The sequence below is a fragment of the Octopus sinensis genome, linkage group LG3 (genome assembly GCF_006345805.1).
Source record: "Octopus sinensis linkage group LG3, ASM634580v1, whole genome shotgun sequence".
Lineage (NCBI taxonomy): Eukaryota > Metazoa > Mollusca > Cephalopoda > Octopoda > Octopodidae > Octopus > Octopus sinensis.
In genome coordinates, this window is record NC_042999.1 from 11,378,146 (window position 1) to 11,405,287 (window position 27,142).

Below are 27,142 nucleotides of genomic sequence, written 5' to 3' on the forward strand. Positions count from 1 at the left end.
GCAATTAACTATATATTCTATATGCAGAAGACATCCCTGGGAAATGTTCTCTTGGCAATCTTACACAAGCCACGCGTTAGGGAGATAATTCTTTCATCCCTTTCATTTACAAGGAAAATATTTCAATGAACTTTTATACGATACTTAGAATTTTAAAAAAAATTGTATCTCTTTTCCTTTGTTCTTTTTCCATGTTATGATATGCTTTCTCTGTAATGCAAAGAAAGCGCTGACTTATCAGTCTGTTCTTGAGATAAATCATGGGAAAGTCGAAAGATTTATAATTCAGGATGAAATTCATCTAAATATCTAAAATTTTCATTATTTTTTTTTATACCAGAAAAACTCTGGTATAAGATTGCCAAAAAAAAACTCTATAAAACATTGCTTTGTTTTTCTAATTTGAATATATTCGTGACTTACCCCAAAACTCCGTAAACGAATTTCTCTTCTGGCTATAACATCTCAATTATCCTTGATGTAATCTTTTTAATCTTCTGAGTGAATTTGGTGAAATGGTAAAGTCATGAAAGTAGGATCAGCGACATAGATCTTCGTACATATAAGAACAATATCAGGGCGAAAGACATTGGCAGAGAAACGAACCGATATTCTTTCTCTTCCGACCTCCAATTCGCTCTTTATTGTCTTAAAGCTCATTAATATTCATAATTATGGTTCCAAAATTTGGCTCGAGGCCAGCAATCGCAGAGGTTGGAAGTTAGTCGGTTACATCAACCCCTGTACTTGGCTGGTACTTCATTTTGTCGATTCCGAAAGAATGAAAAGCGAAGAAGACGATGGCGGGATTTGAACTCATTATTCATAACAACGTGATTAAAAAAGAATGATTTCGTTTTGGGATTTGGTTTGCAAGATTCTTTATGGGAGTTCGTGTGTCGAAGCATATTTTGTTGTGTCTGGGGAGAGCCATTCTCTTTTAGTGCCTTATTAGTTTAACACACTCACCAGTAAAATTTCCCCTCATTTACTTATTTATTTTTCTAAAATTTTCTTTGCGTCTTGCAACCTTTTCAGTGGTTTTTGACCATTGTTGTTGAGGGTACAACTATTGAAAAGGTTGCAAGACGCAACGAAAATTTTAGAAAAGTAAATAAACAAGTGGAAATATTTACCGGTGAGTGTGTTACATTATAAGGCACCAAAAGAGAAAGACTCTCCCCAGACACAATGAAAAAAAATTAAAGAAGTCGAAACTTATAGAAGCAGTGAATGCTGAGGCTTCTCCGATCATTTGTAATTATCTAACTCTTAATTTCAAAACTGCTTCTTCTAAAACTCCAAAAATATCTTTTAGAAACTTTTGCAATGATATTCATTGAGAGGCGAAGAACCAGCGACTGAGAATAGCTTCTAAGAAGTAAAGGTTCGTTAATGTCTTGAGACTGAGATTAGGAAAGAGTGGAGCCAGAAGCTATGTCACCCAACTTCCAGGAGCTGAAAAATAGGGGTACATCTAATCTGGGCATAACTACAGATTACTCCCCCCACCGACTTTGGATGATCATAACTTTCAGAAAAATGGATATTTCTTAATGAAATTTTCTACGAAATGTAGATTCCGAATATACAGAACTTATGGGGGGAGGAAGTGTTTTAGGAGGGGAATTTCGGAAAAATTAACCGGCGTCCACTTCAATTCGTCTTAACTTTCAAGAAAATAGATATTTTTTTAATGAAATTTCCTACAAGTATACCTTGGATTATGTAGATTCCGAGAACATAGGAATTTGGGGGAAAAACAATTCGGGGTTACTTTTGAGGACCGTTCCTCACTCGGGAACTTGTTTCGGAACAAGTCGTCCATATTTCTTTCGTTTTCTCTGTTTTGTGCATCCGTAGATTTGTAATGAAGCTGTCACCAGAAAACTCGTTATGCTAAAAATACCAGCTAAAAGGTCTTTCTAACAGAAGGACATTGACTTGAATAATTCCCCGTTTGAACTTTTTTAATTACATATTTGTGTGGGCAACACCCCCACCCCTATTTCCTTCATTTTAAACTTTTTTCAGAATCTGTTTATTTTTTTTTTTTTTTTTCCAAAATATGCGGAATAATACGGAGATTTTGATTCTGAAAGAAATTTCCAAAAATATTTGTAAAATTTTTCTAATTTTTTCTAAATATGCGGAAAAATACGGAGATTCTGATTCGAACATAAATTTCAAAACATTTCTGTACTTTACGGTTTTAGGGTTAGAGTTTTAGGGATGGGGTTGGGGGGAAAAAGTCAAAATTTAAGAAGTGGGGGGGGGGCGGTTCACAATGCCGACTTTTGGCAATTTTCCAGAACCTGCGAATCCGAAAACGGGGATTTTTGGCAAAAAATCTTTTTAAATAAATAAATTTGGGAGAAAACGAGGGGGAGACGGGGGTGGAAGTCTTTCCTTTGTGTGTGTGTGGGGGGGGGGACTAGAAATCTACGGATGCACAAACGCACAAAACGGAGAAAATGAAACAAATATTGAAGACTTGTTCCGAAACACCCCCGAGTGGGGAACGGTCCTCAAAAGTAACCTCCAATTGTTTTCCCCCCAAATTCCTATGTTCTCGAAATCTACATAGTCCGATGTATATTTGTAAAAAATATCATTTAAGAATATCAACTTTCTTGAAAGTCAAGATGAATTGAAGTAGACGTTGGTGAATTTTCCGAAATTCCCCTCCCCTCCTAAAACAAAGTTTTGTATATTCGGAATTTACATGATATAATACATATTCTTAGGAAATTTCATTAAAAATATCCATTTTTCTGAAAGTTATGATCATCCAAAGTCGGGTGTGGGCAGAAATCTGTAGTTATGTCCTAATCTGCATTGTTATGCCTTTGGTCTTTATGAAAAATTGCATTCCTTCATGGTTTTTAAAGACTGCTGATGCCTCGAATGTCTCGAGATGGTTAGACCTAAGAATGGGGAGAGAGAGAAAAAAAACGGTTTCTCGAACCTCTCGACGTAATACTTCTGGCGAAAGGCCGGATCTGTTTCAATGATTTCAGTTATCAGAAATAACATGGTCCATATCTCGGGAAGAACAACTGTTTAATGCCGTTTCTAATTATGTAACGTAAATACAGTACGACTGAATGATTAAGAAGTTTGCTTTACAACCTCGAAGGCTCAGGGTTCGATCCCATAGCATCTCGAATAAACAGTTCTCTAAATCCTCAGGTTGACCCATTCCTTGCGAGTGAATCTGGGTAGACAGAAACCGGTCGGGTGGATTGTGTTTTTTTAATTCAAAAGGAGCGACCGTGTCACTGTGTCGTTGAATTTGCCTGAGAATTACGTTAAGGATACAAATGTCTGAGATATACTCGGCCACTTATATGTCATTCAGGAGCAGGCAATTCGGTTGATCGAACCAATGAATCGTAATCGTCGAAAGCGACGGAGATCCACCACCGCCCTCACCACAAGTCGTGTCAACCCTTCTCAAGATAGCAGAACAGTGTCGCTTGTTTTCTCATCGACAAATATGTTTTGTCAAAGTCGACATTTCCTCTGCTCATCCATTCAATAGAATACTTCTTCATCTTCCTTCGTCTTCTCCCTGGATATTTTATGAAAATTATGGAAACAGAAATTTCACTTGAAACCTTGGGTATGTTTAAATATATGGGGAGAAATTTAGGAATATTTGTCCCTGCCCCACGGGGAAGGAAAACTGCAAGGAATTTCGGTATTTCTTTCCTCCTCCTCATAATTTCGTGATTTATTCAACAGGATTTCTGATTTTGAGAGAATTTCTTGTCTTTTTCCCCTCACAAAAAAAAAAAAACTTCCAATTTTTTAATTTCTTCTCTCCAGTTCATGTTGTACATATATATATATATATGTATATATATGTATATATATGTATATATATATATGTAGATATACATACATACACCGACATGTGTATACGTGTGTGTGTGTGTATGAAATATATATACGTATATATATATATATTTTAATAGCATTTTTCAGAAGTATTTTTTCTAGAATCTGGATTACAAAATGTTGAGGTTTCAAACATATAAATCTGAAATCATGAAGTGAAAAATGTTAAAGTTACACAAAGTCGGGGCGGAGATAACGATCCGAAAATCCCCATAAAAAAATATATTATTTCCTAAATTATATTGATATCATTGTAATCTAAACCATCGAAAACGTACCCTTGAAAAATTTCACTCTAATATAAATATATACTTCCGAATTTTAGGAGGGCACAGATTTGTGATGGGGCACCAAAGTGCAGTTAGACCCAGCAACGTCCTGTCGTCTGGTGCCAGTCATTTCTGTGTTGGTCCAGCTGGAATTTATGTCTATTAATCTTTTTTTATTTTGTATCGGGAATTTAATTTATGTTTTGATTACGAGAGAAAAACCTTTAAAGTCTGTGCCTGCTTACGATCTCGGTGGAGTTCTGAGTTCGAATTTCGCCGAGGTCCATTTTGACCTCCGGGGCCAATAAAAATGCACACTGAGGTCGATGTAATCGACTGACTCCTTTCTCCCAAATTTTAGACTTTGTGCCTATAGTAGAAAGGATCATTATTATTATAAAGGCAACGATCTGACAGACCCGTTAGCATGCCGGATAAAATGCTGAGCGTTATTTCGTCCGTCTTTACGTTCAAATTCTTCTTCAGCGGAGGTCGACATTGCCTTTAATCCTTTCGGATTCGATAAACGAAATACCAGTGGAACACTAGGGCCGATTAGTCCCCTCTCCCCAAATTTCAGGCCTTGTGCCCATAGAAAGAATTATTATTATTATTATTATTATTGAGTGAGAGAGCAATCATGCCCTCAAAGTGACACTGGGGTAAAATATACGAAGCCCAATATACCCATCATGACTACCCGTCTGATAAAGGTATACCAGGCACATGCATCACAACCATATGTGCGCGACATGGTGATCTCATATCAAGATAAACAGCACATGACCTTGCAGGTGGGGCCCAGTTAGAATTTTCTTCAGGTTGAGTAGCCCATCCCGCTCAAAAGGTCCCTGAATAAGGGTTGTTTAAGGATGTTGAAAGAACCACCCACGTTTCCAGAGGTGAATTATTCAAACCCCAAAGAATCCCTCTCAACACAAGGCTATGATGCTCCCCCACTACTTCTGCTCGTGATCAGAGATGCACATATCGTCAGCCACTAAGGGACATGCTCAACTGGTTAAGGTCAAACAACTGACAAGCAAATCTGTGGTATTGAGCAGAATATTTGCTGTAGCCCATCTTTTATACCAAGACAAAACAATGTACATGATATCACTTCCAATCAGTTAAGATCAGAAGCCATGAGAGCCTTATTATTATTATTATTATTATTATCATTATTATCATTATTATTATTATTATTATTATTATTATTCTATGTTTGACTTTTGCTTTATATTTGTACAAGTTGGCTCCAAGTCTCACCCAGAGACCTCAAGAGACAACAGGGTTGGAAGTTCATGTTGTTGTTATGCCTAGTGTGCCATATATTTGGGGGTGTGGGGATTGTACTAATGAATGTCTAAAAAAAAAAGGTTTTTATTTTTTTTTAAATGAAAATTATGTTTGTTTTAAACCTTGAGATTACATAGAGAGTATTTTGCGTAGGATATGAGCAGTTCCCATGAGCTATCTTTTGAACTTCTGCCATTTTGGGTTTCCTGGTATCTGAGTTAGGTAGCTATCAGCCCCTTTTGCTATCATTCCCAGGGCACCTATGACAACAGGTATTGTTTTAGTCTTCAGCTTCCACATTTTGCTGATTTCTATTTCAAGATCTTTATATTTGCTCAGTTTTTGGTAGGTCTTGACAGATACGTTTATATCGATTGGGACAGTCATATCAATGAGGAGGCATGTTCTTTGTTTGAAGTTTTTCAATATGATGTCTGGCCTATTTGCATCTATCTTCCTGTCAGTTTGAATGGTGAAGTTCCAGAGAAGTGAGATGTGGTCATTTTCAAGCACTGGGGGTGGTTTGTGTTCCCACCAGTTTTTTTCATGGGGCAAATCCAGGTTTTTACAGATTACCCAGTGAATATATGTGCAGCTCTATCGTGCCTGTTGAGATACTCTGTAGGCGCTAGAAGACTGCACTTGGAGACCACATGGTCAATGGTTTCATTTTGTTGCTTGCATACACGACACGTTGGACTGCTTCTGATCTTTAATATGTTGGCCTGGTAGTTTCTTGTTGGTAGGCATTGATCTTGAGCTGCTATGATAAACCCCTCTGTTTCAGATTTTAAGCCAGAGGCCATTAGCCATTGATGGGTCAGGGCTTTGTCGATATCTGCATTATTCGCTCTCTTTGGGTATTTGCCATAGAGAGGTTTTTCTTGCCATTTATTATTCAGAATATCTAAGGCCGCAGTTTTGGCAGGTTTTCATGCGCCTAGCTTTTTCTGTGCTTGTTTCTTGTATATCTATCTCTAATTCCGAAATTGGTTGTATCGGAATTCACTTAGATATTCCTTTGCCTGTTTTGTGACTGAGTATGATGCTTTCTTGTTTTCATGTTTTGAGACAAGTTTTAGCATCCAGTCCTCAGAGTTTTTCAGGTAGGTGTCTAGGCCAATTGTAGCAATCTTCATTGTTATGCCAGTTGCAAAAGACCACGGCCTCCCTCTTTTTTGGCAGATAGAGTCGTTCTGTATCTGCCTTAGGGTGGTGCATTCTATGCATTGTCAACAGTTCCTTATTTTTTTTTTTTTTTTTTTTTTTTTCTTATTATTATTATTATTATCATTATTATTATATATTATTATATTATTATTATTATATTATATCATATTATCATTATTATTATTATTATTATTATTATCATATTATTATTATTATTATTATTATTATTTCATTATTATCATTATTATTATCATTCATCATCATCATCATCATCATCATCATCATCATCATCATTATTATTATTATTATTATCATTATTATCATTATTATTATTATATTATTATATCATTATTATCATTATTATTATTATTATTATATTATCATTATTATCATTATTATCATTATTATTATTATTATTATTATATATCATTATTATCATTATTATTATATTATTATTATTATTATTATTATTATTATTATTATCATTATTATCATTATTATCATTATTATTATTATTATTATTATTATTATTATTATCATTATTATTATATTATTATCATTATATCATTATTATTATATTTTATTATTATCATTATTATTATTATTATTATTATTATTATCATTATTATTATTATTATTATTATTATTATTATCATTATTATCATTATTATTATCATTATTATTATTATTATCATTATTATCATATATCATTATTATTATTATTATTATTATTATTATTATTATTATTATTATTATAAATTCACATTTAATGAGAAAGCTCCCTTTTTTTTTCTTATTTTGTTTTCAGTTGGTCAGTCAATTCAATAACGACTCCTGGTGACTCTTTAAATGTATCTATGGACATGATTTCCTGGAGGGGGGTGGAATATACTGCAAAGATTCACTAGAACGGACACATAGGATAAAACAGTCCCAGAAACTCAGTGTAGGGAAAAAAATTAAAAAAGGTGGGCTGGTCAGATTTGAACCATCGTTGATTATAATTGTGATTCATCCAAAGTGATGAACTGGGGCTTAAACAGCAACGACTTTGTGAATGGAAGAGGAAAAATAGGATTTTACTTTGAAATTCCAATTCATTAATCCTTGTCCATTTCTCTCTGTCTCTCACTTGTAATTTTCCTCAGATATTGGGTCAGTTTTAAGCCCCATAGCCTTGTCGGTTATGAGGTGATCATAATCATCTCAAGTGCTGGTTTCTCCAAAAAGAAGCACTCAATACACTTTGCAAAGCGGTGGGTTTTAAGAAGGGTTTCCAGCCATAGAAATTATGCCAAAGCAGACATTCGTTCTGTGTAACATAATGCAGTCAAGTGTTCCTCTGATGGTCTGTTATGGTTCAGCATCCATTTGCGCCTGAAACATCCAGAGCAGAGGTTACAAATCACCACAATGGGGAAACATATGTAGGGAACAAATGATAGAAATTTGTGTTTATCATAATTTCTCTCTCTTTCCATATATTTATTTTAATTAATATTATTATTATTATTATTATTATTTATCAAAAATTGTTTTTCCTGATTCTTTCAAGAGCAACAATACATCCTTAAAATCAAACTTGCCATTGCTTTCGCTATTTTGAGAAACAAACCTAAGGAGATTCCAACCAGCCAATATGTTGAGGGCCTCATGTCGGACTACCAAAAACAGATTTCTCATTTGCCAGATGATTCTTACGATACTAACCGAAACCATTTAATCAGCTGCCAACAGCAATTAATTAATCAGCTGGAATCCAGTAATTTAATATTTCGGGGTAAGAACATTAAAGAAATTTTTTTTTGTTTCATCAATGTATAATTATTAGCAGCAACAACAGCTAATAATTATACATTGTAATTTAAACAATGTATAAATAAATACATATATATATATATAGTGTTGTGTCTGGGGAAAGTCATTCTCTTTTAGTACTCTATAATTTAACACATTCACCAGTAAAATTTCCACTTATTTCCTTCTTTAATGGAAATTTTACCCAGACACAACAGAATATGCTTCAACACACAAACTCACATAAAGCAAACCAAATTCAAAAACGAAATATATATATATCATCATCATCATCATTTAACGTCCACCTTCCATCCTGGCATGGGTGGGACGGTTTCACAAGAGCCAACCAGGCAGAAGCCTGCACCAGACTTCGGTGTCTGTTTTGGCAGAATTTTTCAACTGGATGCCCTTCCTAAACACCAACCACTCAGGCTGTTATTTATTGGCCTGTGTGAAGATGCATGACTCAGTGGTTAGAGTGTCAGGTTCACAATTATGAGGTAATGAGTTCAATTCCTGGACTGAGCTGTGTGCTGTGTTCTTGAGCAAGACACTTTATTTCATGTTGCTCCAGTTCACTCACCTGTAGAAATAAGCTGCAATGTCACAGGTGCCAGGTTGTATCGGCCCCTTTGCCTTTCTCTCGGATAACATCAGTGGCGTGGAGAGTGGAGGCTGGTATGCATGGGCAACTGCTGGTCTTCCATAAACAACATTCCCTGCACTTGTGCCTTGGAGGGTAACTTTCTAGGTACAATCCCATGGTCATTCATGATTGAAGGGGCTGCTTTTTTTTACCCTCTTTACCCTAGTACAACACTCACTTGTAGATTCACTGTGCATTTACAACAAGAAGCAATTGTGAGACACAATACCACACACCAAAGTTTGATAGAAAAATACTAATAGACAACACTTACATCACCGTGATCACCGTGACCAACCAGGCTATCAGATGTTGCTACACATCGCTGGTCACAATGCACTTCGCATTGTTTTAGCCTTCAAATGACGCCACCCTGCTGGCTAAGCGAGCTGGCCAACAGAGAAAGTTGTGGCGAAAGTGTACAGCAGGGATCGCCCCCCCCCCCCTGGAGCCTCATGGAGCTTTAGGTATTTTCGCTCAATAAACACTCACAACGCCCAGTCTGGGAATCAAAACCGCAATCCTACGACCGCGAGTCCGCTGCCCTAACCACTGGGCCATTGTGCCTCCAACACTTACATACCGTATGAAATTCCTCACAAGAATAAATGATTAATCATGGATGCAATACTAATTGTGCAAAACAATGATAAGATTGACACACATCAAAAAATTACTTCATGACTACTGATATGGACGCCTAACAGGAAAAACTTCTGGCAGTAAAGCATACATAAAATTTAACTAGGAAATGATAAATTGTCCATGTGACTGCTGACACAGAAGACCAATGATGAGAAAAATGTTTTCTGGTAAAGTCTCATAAATTTGATTACCATAAAAGGAAAAACATGGGAACCAAATGTATTGATTATGGATCGAGGAAGTTTATTGTAAAGTGCCAAAAAATGATACAGAAACAGGAAAAATCTCTAATTAAGACATTAAACTGGAATCTAATCATGTTTGATGTGTGTGGTCATTGGTAGAAACAATAGAGAACCAGACTAAGAGTTTCTAATTTAGCTTTTTGCTAAGATATTTGGCTTCAACTGTCCAGGTGAGCTCTTAATTAGTAGTGGGGTTGAGTGGATACTGTGAACCTGTAGTGGCCATAATTAAGAACATATTGGAAGCTTTGACCCTTACTGTTGAATGGCAGATTGAATGAGGCTTGCATACAAACTGTAGTGCTATGGGGTAGTGAGACAGGGACCTTAAATGTCAGAGGAGTTTATAAAGACTAAGAAAGAAATGATGGACTAAACTCTGCTGGATATGTTGTGTACCTGAACGACATGGTGCGAATGGAGAGAGAGAGATAGAGAGAAAGTGGATGCTGGAAGGATGATAGACATTGTGCAAGAGAGTAAATTGGATGGAGGATGGAGGATGGGAGGTACACAACAAAGTTCTGTAGAATAAGGAGACCGAGAAAGACTTGCCATAAAGTAATCTGAGGATGTTATATATAGGTGCAGGAGTGACTGTGTGGTAAGTAGCTTGCTTACCAACCACATGGTTATGGGTTCAGTCCCACTGCATGGCACCTTGGGCAAGTGTCTTTTACTATAGCCTCAGGCCAACCAAAACCTTGTGAGTGGATTTGGTAGACGGAAACTGAAAGAAGCCCATTGTGTGTATATATATATGTGTGTGTGTGTGTTTGACCCCTCCCCCCAACATCACTTGACAACCAATGCTGATTTGTTTACATCCCCATAACTTAGCGGTTCGGCAAAAGAGACCAAGAGAATAAGAACTAGGCTTACAAAGAATAAGTCCTGGGGGTTGATTTGCTCAACTAAAGGTGGTGCTCCAGCATGGCTGCAGTCAAATGACTGAAACAAGTAAAAGAATAAGAATATATAATGAAGGAGATGAATGGATGCGAATGATCCTGGGATTGCACTTAGGAAGTTCCCTTCCAAGGCCCAAATCCAGGCAAGGTTGTTTGTGGAAGAGCAGCGGTCGCCCATGCGTACCAGTGTCCTCTTTCCACTTCACTGATTTTGTCCAAACGAATGGCAAAGGGGCTGATACAACTTGGCACCAATAATGTCACAACTCATTTCTACAACTGAATGGATTGGACCAACATGAAATAAAATGTTTTGCTCAAGAACGCAACACACAGCCTGGTCTGGGAATTGAACCTCACAACTGTAAGCCTGGTGCCCCAACCACTGAGCCATGCACCTTCACTGGAGATAACAAGGCAATGTGTTATTTGTTGGTTTGTGGTGGAGAAGACCCAGTCACCCGTGTAAGCTTGGAGAAGCAATAAGGATAATAATATGGGGGCAGTGGTGGTGGACGCCTTGCAGACTATGAGGTGTCACCACTAGGGCTGGTGATATGATACCAGCACCCACTGTACTGTGGTTGGTGTTAGGAAGGGCATCCAATTGTGGAAATCATACCAAAGCAGATAACGGAGCGAGATGATGCAGGCCTCCTTCCCATTCGATCCTGTCAAAACCATGGAAACTGAGTGTCAAGTAAGGATGATGGTGATGATAGCTATGGTGTTATTCATACCACACATCCGTACACGCACATACACATAGCATAAATACAAATGCATTCATACATTTGTGAGTGACACATACATACACCTGCATCATAAATAGCATGTGCATAGCAATGACAACCATGCACATTGCAGTGTGTGCATCCGCATCCACTGACGCGCAAATGTATTCACACATTCATTGCATTTTTTCTCTTTCAGATGCAGAATCTAGTAATATCTTAACACCTCCACCTTCTGGAAAATGTTTGACTAATCGGCTAGATTCATTAGATCGTATGCTAACGAACCATACCTGTTTCCTGCAGAGTTCATTTAATTTAAGAAGTGTTTCAAATCTTCTCCAAGACCAACATAAGATCACCAAAGTTATTGAACACACAGTGATTGATAGCATCAAGATCATTTATAGTTTCCTCTTAACAGATATACATAAAATCACTTTACCTTGTGTCAGTTCCACTTTAAAAGCTTCCATGAAAATTTGCGATTTGGCCCCTCACAATTCAGATCTCAGAAACAGTTTTAAAACCTTCACTGCTGACTTCCAGAATACAGTCATCAAAACCGTGATATTAAATGACAAAATAACTCAGGTACTTTGAATATCTTTTGATTTTGTTTTTCTTCCTGAAATATTTTCATTTTTCAGTATTACTTTGTTATTTTTATTATTTATATCTGAGAGAGTGGAGGCACATGGCCCAGTGGTTAGAGCAGCAGATTCGCAGTTGAGGGATTGCGGGTTCGAATCCCAGACCGGGTAATGTGTGTGTTTATGAATGAAACACCTAAGCTCCACATGGCTCTGACAGAAAGATAATGGCAAACCTCTGCTGACTCTTTTGCCACAACTTTCTCTCCTGCACCTAGCAGCTCACCTGCAACAGACCAGCGTCCTGTCCCGGTGGGGAACCTATACACCAATGAAACTGGGAAACCGGCCCTTATGAGCCAGGCATGGCTCGAGAAGGAACAAACAACACACCTGAGAGAAGGGCAGTGAACTGGCAGAATGGTTACCATTCCAAGTATTTCTGAGTTCAAATCTACCAAGGTCATTTGTCTTTCATCCTTTCAGGGTCAGTAAAATAGAGCATGTGGGATCAAGACTTTGATTGACCCCGGGCTATAGCAGAAGACAGCTGTCATGCAGTGGGACTGAACCCAGGACCCCATAATATATTCATCTAACCCATGCTTGCACAGAAAATTAGACATTAAAGCAGCAAAAAACTAAAGACAGGCTTCTTTCAAGTTTCCATCGACCAAATTCAATCAGAAGGAATTTGCCCAAGGTGCTGTGCAGTAGCCCTGAACCTGAAGCCATCTGACTGGGAGGCAACCTTCTTCACCACGCAGAAGTTCTCACCTGATTATGTGGAAGGAGAATCTGCTGGACTATTACAGTTCCATATTTAATATTCTTTTCTACTCTAGGCACAAGGCCTGAAATTTTGGAGAAGAGGGCCAGTCGATTAGCTGGGCCCCAGTACGCAACTGGTATTTAATTTATCAACCCTGAAAGGATGAAAGGCAAAATCGACCTTGGCAGAATTTGAACTCAGAACGTTAAGACAGACGAAATACCACTCAGCATTTTGCCCGGTGTGCTAATATTTCTTCCAGTTCACTGCCGTGCTCCATATTTAATATTACAGGAGAATCTGTGTTGGACATGTAAACATGGCCAAGGGCATGTTGATCTTCAAACTTGGGATTTTCTGCAGGTTTTTTTATTGTGTTTCTGCTGCAATCTTTCACTTAAATGCCAAAAATAAGTCCTGCATTACCTGGGAATGTTACCTACAACAGATTATTAACATTCTATAAAACTGAACAGTTAGCTGGAGGGAAGATTGTTTGCCAGCATAACATGGCAGTCCTAGTTTAGGACTAATGTTGCTGTAATTTAGCCCCAGGAGACATCATCTCCAGCTGGCTATACAACACAATCTGTGTCACTTGTTTGAAAATATAAGCACACAGATCGTGTCGTAAAGCCAACTGGAGACGATGTCTCCTGGGGCTAAATTACAGCAACATTCGTCCTAAACCAGGACTGCCATGTTATGTTGGCAAACAGTCTTTACTCCAAAGTTCTGTTGCTGAATATCTCTTGTTGTGAGATTTACAAGTAGTAATTTTCTAAGGAACAGTTAGCTCTTATCCACTTCATGCCACGAATCTATCCCTAAACACCAGATTTGATGGTGCTTAAAAGATATTTATTCTTAGTTCCCTGCAAGAATTGGAACATACACATATATTTGAACTTTATAATTTAGTAGTTCAACACTAAATTACAATTTATGTGTTTTTCTACCCTCTCTATTTCTGCCCACTCGTTTCACCCATCCACCAGTTTCCTCTTCTGATCTTGCCAGCTCACCAGTCCCCTGCCCCACACACTGTCACTGCTTTCTTCTTTGTCTCTCCCCACCTCAAGCAGCCATGCTTTCCCTCTAATGCAACACTCCTTTTTCTTTCCCTCCATACAAAACCCCTCACTCGGTTACCGGGGTGGGTCTTGTCTTGCAAGTTACTCGGTGACCCCGCAAGTGCTGGTGCCACGTAAAAAGCACCCAGTATACTTAGTGAAGCAGTAGGCAACAGGAAGGGTACCCAGTTGCGGAAACTATGTCAAAGCAGACGGCAAGGATTGCTGACTCGTCACTTTCTCTTGATCCGTCCAACCATGCCATCACGGAAAACCGACATTAAGTGATGATGTATTATTATGTAATCGTCATTCTTTTAACATCCACATTTCCATGCTTGCCTGGGCAGGATGGAATTTGTTGAGGCAGATACCCTCCCTGTCCTGAATTCCTTGCCTGTTTCCAAGCATGACTGGAAATGGAGGACACTTACAAGTATTATCCTATGTCAAATCAAGGGAACACAAACACACACACACACATATATATATATGCAGTAGGCTTCTTTCTGCTGACCAAATCTATTCACATGGTTTTGGTTGGTCCAGGAGTTAGAGTAGAAGACACTTGGTCAAGGCGCCTCATAGTAGGACTGAACCCAAAACCATGTGGTTGGGAAGCAGACTTCTTACCACACAGTCATAGCTGCACCTAGATTCATTTAAATGCAAAACATAAATAAATGTTTCCTTCTTGAGCCATGTCAGGCTCATAAGGGCCAGTTTCTCAGCCTATTCCCCACCTGGAGAGGATGCCAATTTATTGCAGGGTTATGCTTTTTTGCCAGCTGAGTGGACTGGTGCAACGTGAAATGGAGTGTTTTGCTCAAGAACACAATTCATTGCCCAGTCCAGGAATTGAAACCACAATCTTATAATAATAATAATGAAATTATTGTATACAGTGCCCAGGTGCACCACAGCTTGTCAAAAAGTGCGTATAAAGTATATGCAGTAATGTACAAATGTCTGGAAAGTGAACAGTGTATGAGTCAGATCCATGCTTGCGTGTGTGTATGGAGGGGAGAAAATCAGGTGTAGTGTTGGCGAATCTCAGAAAGCATGGAAGTTTTGAAGGATGCAGTGCTCCGACAACTAACAACTGATGCCAGCAGTTTGTTCCATACTTCAGCAACTCTTAGTGTGAAAAAATGTTTGCGAAAGTCATGGAAGGAGCTGTGCTGTTTTCTGACTTTGTAAACATGTCCACGGGTGTTAGACAGATGGAGTTTGAAAAGGTTCTCAGAGTTATTGTTTGTAAGATGGTTGATAATTTTATGGATGTCTGCCAAGTCAGTTGCCAGACGTCAGAGTTTCAATGTATCCATGCCCAGGGAAGTAAGGCGTTCAGAATATGGCAAATGCCTGATGGAGGGTATTCTCTTGGTTGCACGTTGCTGAATGGCTTCCAGACAATTAATATCCTGGGCAAGATAGGGGTTCCAGACCGGTGATGCAAATTCCAGGTGAGGTCTTACCATAGCTATATAAAGCCTCAGATAGATAGCCAGAGAGCGGCTCACAAAGGACTTGGTAAGTGATGCCAAGATACCCTCAGCCTTCTTGGCAATGGGTAAGTGATGCCAAGACACCCTCAGCCTTCTTGGCAATGGGTAAGTGATGCCAAGACACCCTCAGCCTTCATGGCAATGGGTAAGTGATGCCAAGACACCCTCAGCCTTCTTGGCAATGGGTAAGGTGATGCCAAGACACCCTCAGCCTTCTTGGCAATGGGTAAGTGATGCCAAGACCCCCTTAGCCTTCTTGGCAATGGGTAAGTGATGCCAAGACACCCTCAGCCTTCTTGGCAATGAGTAAGTGATGCCAAGACCCCCTCAGCCTTCTTGGCAATGGGTAAGTGATGCCAAGACCCCCTCAGCCTTCTTGGCAATGGGTAAGTGATGCCAAGACACCCTCAGCCTTCTTGGCAATGGGTAAGGTGATGCCAAGACACCCTCAGCCTTCTTGGCAATGGGTAAGGTGATGCCAAGACACCCTCAGCCTTCTTGGCAATGGGTAAGTGATGCCAAGACCCCCTTAGCCTTCTTGGCAATGGGTAAGTGATGCCAAGACACCCACAGCCTTCTTGGCAATGAGTAAGTGATGCCAAGACCCCCTCAGCCTTCTTGGCAATGGGTAAGTGATGCCAAGACCCCCTCAGCCTTCTTGGCAATGGGTAAGTGATGCCAAGACACCCTCAGCCTTCTTGGCAATGGGTAAGTGATGCCAAGACACCCTCAGCCTTCTTGGCAATAGGTAAGTGATGCCAAGACACCCTCAGCCTTCTTGGCAATGGGTAAGTGATGCCAAGACACCCTCAGCCTTCTTGGCAATGGGTAAGTGATGCCAAGACACCCTCAGCCTTCTTGGCAATGGGTAAGTGATGCCAAGACACCATGATCATGAGTCCAACACCCTAAGCCAGAGATATAAGACATATTACTTATTAAATAAATATCTATGTCATATTTATTAAATGTTTATGTGTTATTTATCAACTGTATGTTTTTTTGTTTTGTTTTGTAGCTTAAGAAAAGAGACTACATCAAGTTGTTGAGTGAATTCATGCATTGCCATGAAACCAAAGAACTGCTTCTGACCACTTTATATAACTATGCCTGCAAATTCTTCAACTACATTAAAAAGCTTTCTTTGAATATGAGGAACCTTCAGGATCCGGTCTTCTTTGAAAACAACTATTTCATTCTTTGTTGTCTTGCCGAATGTATTGCTGAGGTGATCAATGACCATAACTTGATGCCATCACAGAACTTCATTACTGATTTAACCGATTCCATAGAGAACTGCTTCTCTCTAATAGAAGACACATTCCCATTGATTGCTCATGCTTTGTGGCAAATTATGGTGATCATTCATAATATTCCTCCTCTGAACAAAAATGGTAAAAATTCAAATTTAATTCTAAAGCGTATTTGAAGACAGAGCACTTTGGTACTGTTTAATTCATCAGTCATATGTCTTTATGGATAATGGCTAATGAGACAGAGATGTGCTGAAATTGTTAATTCTCTGTTCTAGATAAAAGTATTTAATATTGCTACGTTCAGTGTAAAGTTTCTGATTCAATCACCAAAGAAGAAGAATATCAAGAGAAGAGTGATGCTTGCCGATACATCACTTGGGAATCTGGCAAAACATCACAGTTTGTTACAATCTTTAGAGTTGAGTGAGTTTAAAATGAATAAAGTGATCAACAGGATTGATGATTCATGAAAATCATTTTCCATCCTAATAAACACAGCATGAATATCATAACAACAATAATCCTTTCTACTATAGGTACAAGGCTTAAAATTTGGGGGGAGGGAGCCGGTTGATTAGATCAACCCCAGTAGGCAACTGGTACTTGATTCCATACTCCCACCCCACCCCACCGAAAGGATGAAAGATAAAGTTGACCTCAACAGAATTTGAACTCAGAACAGAGTGGTGAGCAAAATACCACTAAGTATTTAGTCCAGCATGCTAACGATTCTGCCAGCTCGCTGCCTTAATAACAACAACAATAATAATAAACGCCCTGATGCAGTACCAGGCAGTGGCTCTTGTGTGGCTTCTGACCATAACTGATTGGAAGTGTTATCATGTCCATTGTTCTATCTTGATATAAAAAGATGGGCTACAGCAAATATTCTGCTCAATACCACAGATTTGCTTGTCAGTTGTTTGACCTTAAACAGTTGAGCATGTCCCTTACTGGCTGACAATATGTGCATCTCTGATCACGAGCAGAAGTACTGGGGGAGCATCATGGCTATGTGTTGAAAGGAATTCTTTGGGGTTTGAATAATTTACCTTTGGAAACATGGGTGTTTCGTTCAACATCCCTAAACAAACCTTATTCAAGGACCTTTTGACCGGGATGGGTTACTCGACTTGAAAAGAAAATTCTAACTGGGCCCCACCTGCAAGGTCATAGTGCACTGTTCAGCTTGATATGAGATCACAATGTCATGCACATGTGGTTGTGATGTATGTGCCTGGTGTACCCTTATCAGACGGGTAGATTGGGCTTTGTATATTGGTACCCCAATATTATTTTGATGGCATGCCCTGCTCTTTTCACTCAATGATGATGCAAGGTGCTGAACTACTGAATCCTTGGAGCATTGAACCCAATGCTTGGCAGCATTTTTTCCAACTCTTAACATTCTAAGTTCAAATCTGCCTTTCATTCTTTTGGGGGCCAATAAAATAAGAAGCAGCTGGGTATATGAGGGGAAACACAACTGACTTTCCCCTCCCCACCCACAAAATTGCTGGCCTTGTGCTAAAATTAGAAAGCATTGATGTCGTCATAAACAACAACAAGCTGGCAGAATTGTTAGCATGCTGGGTGAAATGCTTAATGGTATTTCATCCAACTTTAAGTTCTGAGTTCAAATTCTGCCGAGGTCGACTCTGCCCTTGATCCTTTCAGGGTTGATGAAATAAGTACCAGTTGAGTATTGGGGTTGATGGAATCAACTGTTCCCCTCCCCCAAAGTTTCAGATCTTGTGTCTATAGCAGAAAGGGTGATTATTATTATTATGATATGAAGCAGGGAGCTGACAGATCCATTGGAACGGCAGTCAAAATGTTTAGCAGTATTTCTTCTGACTCTTTATGTTCTAAGCTCAAAAAATCCTGCCAAGGTGAACTTAGCCTTTCACACCCAACAAAATAAAGTATGGGTCAAGTAGCGGGGTTGATGCCTTCGACTAACCCCTCCCCTCAAATTTCAGGCCTTCTGCCTATATTACAAGCAATTATTGTTATTACTCTCGAGACAGCAGAGTTGTCAGTGTGCCAGACAAAATGGTTTGTGGCAAGTCATCCAGAGCTTTACCTTCTGAGTTCAAATGCCAACAGCATCGACTTTGCCTTTCAGGGTCTACAAAATAAGTAGCATTTGAAACCTGGGATCATTCTAATCAACATAGTCCTCCCCTAAAATTGCTGGCTTTGTGCCAAAATTTGAAACTACTATTATTAAGGCAACAAGCTGGCAGAAACGTTAGCACGCCAGGCAAAATGCTTAGCGGTATTTCATCTGCCAAATTCCGGCGAGGTCCACTTTGCCTTTCATCCTTTCGGGGTCGATATAATCAACTTAATCCGTTTGTCTGTCCTCTCTGTGTTTAGCCCTTTGTGGGTAGTAAAGAAATAGGTATTTCATCTGCTACTGACATCAACTTTGCCTTTCATCCTTTTGGGGTCAGGGCCGATAAATTAAGTACCAGTTACACACTGGGGTTGATGTAATTGACTAACCCCTTTCCTTAAAATTTCGGGCCTTGTGCCTAGAGTAGAAAGGATTATTACATTAATAAAAACACATTACAGACAAAATCTGACAAAAATAAAATCTTTTATTAATTTTGTTATTGTTTCATCTTTGGAAATAAATTGAAGATAATCTCTTCGTTGATAGTAATTAATTGGATTATCCTACACAATGATTAGCATCCCTGATGGAATTACTGGCATTTTTAATGATTTTTTTTTTTTCTTGTAAAAAATGGCAGCTGTACTGAGACTGTAAATGAATAGTTCTTCCTTAATTAAGACAACATTAATGAGGTGACCTGCCTTCCAGGATATTATAAATTGCATTAAGGCTTTCTTCTAACGCTACGACGAAATCAGATCCGCTTCTGTGTGGATTATAAGAAGTGACAATGTAACCAGTTGCTTCGTCTCCAATTTGGTAACCTTTACAAAGACAAAAAAAGGGAAATGATATCAAATGAAACATTATATCTATCATCATCATCATCATCATCATCATCATTGTTCGACCGTGGTCGAGACAATGGAATTTACCATGCTACGCCAGACTTCACGGGCCATCATCATGCTAGCATAGGTTGGACGGTTCGACCGGGGTCTGGGAAACCAGGAGGCTGCACCAGGCTCCAGCCTGATCTGGCAGTGTTTCTACAGCTGGATGCCTTTCCTTATGCCAAGCACTCCATGAGTGTAGTGGGTGCTTTTTACGTGCCACTGGCACAGGTGCGAGGGTAGGCTGGCAATAGCCACGATCGGTTGGTGCTTTTTATGGTGCCACAAAAATGTCATATTCAAATAAACTGAAAGTGAGTCATGCACAAAGAAGTGAAGAGAAGTTTTACAGCTTTCATTTTTATGTTGTATCGAAGGCAAATTAGTTTGTGCCTCGATCTGTGTGCAATATCTCTTGTCAGATTTGAACCAAGCACTACAAGTTAATGAAACATTAATCGTTACCAAATACACCTTTTATGCTTGTAGAGTGCTACCTGCATCTCTTACCTTTGACAGCACCATGCCTACCATAAGTCAATAGAGGAGCAGCTATGCAGTCACTCAGCCACTTAGAAAAAGGAGCCAAATCTCCCTCCAAGTTCATCCTTCCATTCTAAGAAGCGACACCTTAGATAATGTGATCCTGAGTGCTCTGTGTCCAACAAAAGGATAGAATAGTGACAGCTGTCTGGGACAAAGTGACATCTCATTCAGCCAAAGAATATATCATTGTAAATATTAAATATCATCCTAAGAGACTTGTCCAAGGTGCCATGTAAGGGGACAGAACCTGAAACGAAGTGGTTGGGAAATGAACTCCTTAACCACGCACAAACACTGTAGCACTTCTCAAAGAAATGACAGCATCAATACTACAAGTGAGAAGAAAAAAGCAGGAGATTACGTACCAATTCCAAAGCCATTAGGCACCACTGGACCGAAACCACCAAACTGTATCATGGGGCTGGATAGTGTGGACGTCGAAAGGACGATGTGGTTAATATGTTTATAATTGGGGTCCGCGAATAAAGCTGGCGTTTGAGCGTTTGCCTTTTCAGCCAGAGTCCTCATTCCGAATAAATGTCTGTCAAATCCTTTCCCTGCAACAAAACAAGTGGAAATGTATAACACAGTCTCTTCCTCCGCTCCATCATCATTTAACGCCTGTCTTTGATGCTGGCACAGGTTGTACGGTTTCAACAGGACCCAATGAGTCTCTGGACTGCATCGTGAGCCAATGCCTGCTTTGCTACGGTTTCCATTGTTGGATGTCCTTCATAACAACAACAACAACTTCACCGTATGTCCTGAATGCTTCCTTCGTGACCCTGGCACCAATGAGGTCACCAAGTAACTTGCAAGACAGAGATACCCCCTCACCCTCAACTGAAGTGGGGGGAGTAGGAGAAAGAAAAAGATGCCCCCTCACCCTCAACTGACGTAGGGGGGTAGGAGAGAAGTAGTTGATGGCTTCATAGGAGATGTTGAGAAGCTAAAGTGTGACAGTGGGAGAGGCAGAGGTGTGTTGCTTTAAAGGGTATACATAGCTACCCCACATTGTAGACGGAGAGTATGAGAGGGAGAGACATCCAAAGTGGCTGTTGATTTGTAGACGAGCATGACCATCACTGACAAATCATCTTAAATGTTAAAGGGAATGGCTGTCAGCAATGGCCATGTTGAAATTTAGAGTTGATAACACTTTGCACATCACTGCTTAGATTCTCATCTTTGTAAAGCGAAATAGTTCGGAAAGAAGCAAAATCTCCAGCTTCCGCAATGAGATGGGCGCTGGTTTGGAATTCCTTTCTCCCAGAAAGGTGTCTAAACAAAGAGTAGAGATCTCTCACACCTATCAATTTGGTTGGCAGCTGACTCTCCTCAATCAAGCAACCCCTTCTTGCTTTTTCATGTCATCATCATCATCATCATCATTTAACGTCCGCTTTCCATGCTAGCATGGGTTGGACCATGTAAAGTACTTTATTTGAAGATGGTCTTCACACATTGAACCAAGGACAAACATTTTTGTTTATGGAAGACATTAAACTTTGTCACAGGGGAAACACACAGAAACACACATACATGCACACACACACACACACAGAAGACTAAAAGAGAGTGTCAGTCATTGAATCTTCCAAAACAGGGCATCCTTACCCATTGCTGCAGATTTTGTGAGGTTCATATGGACTTTACTACATTCATCCAGAACTGCTTGCATTTCTGCAAGAGTTGCAGTCGATTTAGGTCCAAAGATCATTTCACAAGCTTTCTTAGTGGCTAAAGTGTTCGGTCGAATCGTCTCTGTCCGTCCATGTTTAAAAGCTGCGGTGCTACAGGATTCATAAGATGCAGCAAATTCACCGGACGTCATTTTGTAGAAAGCCATCTTGAAGAGAGGAAAATATAAGAATGTGAAACAAGTTAGGAAGAAAGGCAATGAATTGAATGAAAGGAATGAAGACAATGTATTGAATGAGAAGATGTGTGAATGAATGAGTGCATGGCTGAGAAGCTCACCAGGGTTTGTGCCTTTAGTAGAAAGGATTATTATTATTATTGCAGCGTGGAAGGTGTTTATAAGCCATTTAAGAAACACACAAAACCATTAGATTCACTTCAACATTTTAATTTAATTTGTGTCCAAATATTTTTGTCGCTTTGAGACCGTGACCTGTTCACTGACAAAACTTTGTGCTGCAAGAAGTTTTGTCAGTGAACAGATCGCGGTCTCAAAGCGACGAAAATATTTGGACACAAATTAAATTAAAATGTTGAAGTGAATCTAATGGGTTTTGTGTGTTTCTTAAATGGCTTATAAACACCTTCCACACTGCAATTGTTTTCGTTCCAGCACACAATCTCAGATCAAGTCACTCGCTATGCAAGTACATCTCCGTAATTATTATTATTATTATTATTATTATTATTATAAAATATCTTTATTTTCCACAAAATAGTCTCACCTGAATCACCAACTGCATCACTGAATCAGGGCTCAGATTCTTTGATTTTATAAAACTTTTGTTAAACTTTTTATAATCAATGACATTCTTCTGTAAACGTCGATGGGCTTCCTGGAACTGTTCTTTGGCATTTGTAATTTTGGCTTTGAGTTTGGCGTCTAATTGGAAATCTAAGCAAAGGAACAGAAAAATAACTGGCTTCAGTTAATTTCTTTAAAATTTGTGAATAAAAGAAAAGGTGAAGAGGTGACATTTCTACAGACAGGCCGAGCCATGGCGGCTGTGTGGTCAAGCAGTTTGCTTCCCAACCACATGGTTCCAGGTCCAGTCTCCCTACTGTATAGAACCTGGGGCTTATACTATAGCCAGGGGCCAACAAAAGCCTTGTGAGTGGATTTGGTAGACGGAAACTGAAAGAAGCCTCTTGTACATGTGTGTGTGTGTGTCTTTGTACTTGTGTTTGATCCCCTTGACAAACAGTGTTGATGAGTTTATGCCCCAAAACTTAGCAGTTTGGCAAAAGAGACTGATAGAATAAGTACCAGGCTTTCAAAGAATAGATAAGTTCTGAGGTTGATTCATTTGACTAAACTTCTACAAGGTGATGCCCCAGCATGGCCACAGTCTAATGACTGAAAGAAGTAAAATTAAAGAGTAACACCATTATTCATTAACTGTTTCGGTGGTGGTGTGGAGGGGGGGGTTGATTTGTTGACGAGACAAGGATTCCAGAGCAATTAGGAAAGCAGTAATCATTGTCATCATCATCATCATCATTGTCATAATGTTTGCTTTTGCCTGCTTCCATGGGTCAGACAGAGTTTATTGTGGCAGATTGTGAAAGGAGGTTCCTTTAGAACCCTCATGAGATGTCATGACAAAGACATATACATGGGCTTCTTTCAGTTTCCAGTTCCCAAATCTATTTGCAAAGCTTTGCGGACCCCAGGGTTATAATAGAAGACATTTGCTCAAGACTGAACCTGAGACCACATGGTTGGGAAGCAAGCCTCTTGACCCCACAGCCATGCCTGTGCCTCAACTCATTCTACAGGGGGAAGACTCTGTATTCTGTTGCCAAGGCAACCTGTTTAGGAGGTCTTTTTTGGTTTCAGTCCTGAAAGAGAACATCTCCAATGTTGGAAGCCAGACAAAATGTATTCAAAGCAATATTGTAAACTGGTTGATGACAGGAAGGGCTTCCAGCAGTTGAACCCTTCCAAAAATATGATGGCAAACCCTAACTGCATATTCAGGGCTGATACTTACCATGTTGCACAGGGGAGGAGTTCAGTTGGAAATATATGGCTTTACATAAGAAAACCCCATCAAATCGTCACACAAACCCTTTTTTTTTCGTTTGTAGAAAACTGACAACTGACCACCACCGAAGAATACCTTACTGTCAGGTAACAAAACTTTAGACATGATCAACAGCATTCCTTTCATGACCATTCATTCAAATTTTATGACATGGCACAGTGTATCTAGGACTACATCATGCAATTAGTCCTGTCCGTTTTCTTTTTTTTTCTTTTAGTAAAATGTAATTCTCTCATTTGACAGTCCACTGGGTCTTCAAAGGGCTGCTACACATTTCATACACAGAGCACAAAACAAACAGCAAATCAACTGACAGGAACCACCCTTACATCATCGTTTAACGTCCGTTTTCCATGCTGGCATGGGTTGGACAGTTCGAGTGGGGTCTGGGAAGCCAGATGGCTGCACCAGGCTCCAGTCTGATCTGGCAGTGTTTCTACAGCTGGATGCCCTTCCTAACGCCAACCACTCCATGAGTGTAGTGGGTGCTTTTACGTGCCACTGGCACAGGTGCCAGGGGAAGCTGACAACAGCCATGATCGTTTGGTGCTTTTTACATGCCACCGGCATGGAAGCCAGTCAAGGCAGTGCTGGCACTGGCCATGTTCAGATGGTGCTTTTCCGTGCCACTGGCATGAGGATCACAACTACAATTTCCATTTGATTTTTATTTTGATGTACTTGACTCAATAGGTCTCCTCAAGCATGGCATGTCGCCCTACAATCCAAAGTACTTTGGATGGGCTGAGGCTGGTGCAGGAAACAGCCATGAACTCACATTATTTGTTGGGTCTTCACAGTCACAGCATATCTCCAGAGGTCTTGGTCTTTCATTATTGCCTCTTTGAGGCCCAACGTTCGAAGGTCATGCTTGTGAAAAGACGACAGCTTGCCTGGTACAGCCATGTATCCCACAACAACTCACAGTCCAAAATCACTCTTTGGGGACACAGTTGAGGGACAGTAAAAGAGAAGCAGACGGAGAAAATCCTGGTTTCACAACATCAAGGACTGAACGGGTCACAACACTGCGAACCTGCTTCACAGGACAGAGAAGAGGGGTCAATGTTCACAGCAGACTATGAAAGCATCCAGGTGGCACCCAATGACTGGCTGGGCAGCATCCACTAAGGGATCTTGATGATGGTGAGAATGCACTAGATGAGAATTTAGCCATTATTTCTAACAGAGCCTGGAGAGTTGACCTCATCATGGAAGTTGCCAGTGAAATGACACGGGCAACACTTGTTCAAGGCCACCAGACAAGTTATACAAAAATAGTCCAGTCTTGGCAAGAACTGTGTCTCATACTTTCCCTTATTGTTTTCATTTAAAATCACAAAGGTCATTCACAACCCAGGATCCATGAAACCCTTCAAACTTATTTCATAACAAAAACGAGATTTGAGAAGATCGACCAAACTATTTCTCACCGATATTTTATTTTTTCAGTCTTTAGCAATTTCCTTCTTAATTAACCTATTGAATATTGTTTTATTTAAAATATTCTCCAGTCATTCATCTCTCTCCAACCTATGATACTGGTTTATCCAGTTATGTCACACACCCATGGCATTCCTTGCAACTAACATTAATCCCACTCAGTTTTTTTTTATATTCTGTATTTTAAAACTGAGAAGTATAACAGGTGTTCTTACCACACCCAGAAACTACTCAAGCAGAAAGTTTTTAAAATGTCAACACTGAATATTAAAACTTCTACATGGAAGGGAACACACTTCTGATCCTAGAATGAGACAATTGGGCACAGCTGGTTTGGCACTGGTGATTTGGCATGGCTCACAGGATATTCAGCCTGTTTTGGTGATGGGACTTTTCAGTGCTGGTGGCAAACACACTTGCACACAACTAATATACACATAGAGATAGATGTAGTGAGAGAGAGAGAGAGAGAGACAGAGAGAGACAGAGAGAGACAGAGAGAGAGAGAGAGAGAGAGAGAGAGAGAGAGAGAGAGAGACATTAGAATTTATTAATTGAATATGATTGACATAAACACTTTTCCTTCTCCTCAAATGCTTAACGAGAGAGGGATAGATAGACAGACAGACAGACAGAGAGAAAGAGATGGAGAGATAGAAGCATTACCATTTATGAATTGAACATAATTGACATAAAAACCTTGCTTCTCCTCAAATGCATAAAGTGAAATACAGGGACACAAACAGAGGAGGGGGGGACGAGGGACAAAATTAAGATGTCTTCTGATCACATAAATCAACATGAAATCGGCACCAGTAAATTGGGGCCACCAGGAAAGCTGCACCACAACTTTTGAAACCCTTCCATCCCACATTCCAAACAACCACAACAACCCAGATTCCTCAGCAACACTTGGCAAAAGTCTTCAGAGATTTTACTCCAGCATCCCCCCCCCCAGCTCTCAATTCATAAAAATGGAAAACATTTACACCAAAACAGCAACATCAATTGTCCCAAACTCAGTGTTTGGTTATTAATCAGAATTAATTCTAAGAAACTCAAGTTGTGATGCTGTGAACAGAGACAGAACAGATGGAGCATGACTTAATGGGCACATAAGGAACATGGTTTATAGAATGAGTAAGCATAGGAGGTGCAAGATGAGTACACATTCTAGGCTTGGTGACAGGCAATGAGTAAAATAATGCTACACACAAAGAATTATAAACAGAGGAAAAGGAGGAGTGTGTACACACACACACATATATCATCATCATCATCTAGCATCTGCTTTCCATGCTGGTATGAGTTAGAGAGCTTGACAGGAACTGGTAAGCCAGAGGGCTACACCAGGTTCCAGTCTGATTTTCGCTTGGTTCCCACAGCTGGATGCCACTCCAAGAGTGTAGTGGGTGCCTTTTATGTGTCACCAGAATGGATGCCTTTTACACGTCACTGCCACCAGCCACAATTATGATTTCCCTTGGCTTGAAGAGTCTTCTCAAGCACAGCAAATGTCTCGGTCACTTGTCATCACCTCATTGAGGCCCAATATTTAA

General features: G+C 39.6%; 2 protein-coding genes across 2 annotated transcripts in view; one reads left to right on the plus strand and one right to left on the minus strand.

Annotated features, from left to right (window-relative positions):
* Positions 1–3,417: 3,417 nt before the first annotated feature.
* LOC118762710 lies at positions 3,418–17,201 on the plus strand. The gene is made up of 4 exons (XM_036501684.1): positions 3,418–3,625; positions 8,197–8,421; positions 11,822–12,216; positions 16,587–17,201. Exons 1-4 carry the CDS (start codon positions 3,586–3,588, stop codon positions 16,995–16,997), a joined length of 1,071 nt encoding a protein of 356 aa, XP_036357577.1. The 5' UTR covers positions 3,418–3,585; the 3' UTR covers positions 16,998–17,201.
* A 2,212-nt stretch (positions 17,202–19,413) lies between these two features.
* Positions 19,414–27,142, minus strand: part of LOC115209701 (carnitine O-palmitoyltransferase 2, mitochondrial) — a 44,138-nt gene continuing 36,409 nt past the window's right edge. The window contains exons 13-16 of the mRNA XM_029778190.2: positions 22,818–22,987; positions 22,009–22,240; positions 20,757–20,948; positions 19,414–19,776 (exon numbers count right to left, since the gene is read on the minus strand). Coding sequence (XP_029634050.1) covers positions 19,637–19,776; positions 20,757–20,948; positions 22,009–22,240; positions 22,818–22,987 — 734 coding nt within the window. The 3' untranslated portion in view covers positions 19,414–19,636. The remainder of the gene's footprint in view (positions 19,777–20,756; positions 20,949–22,008; positions 22,241–22,817; positions 22,988–27,142) is intronic.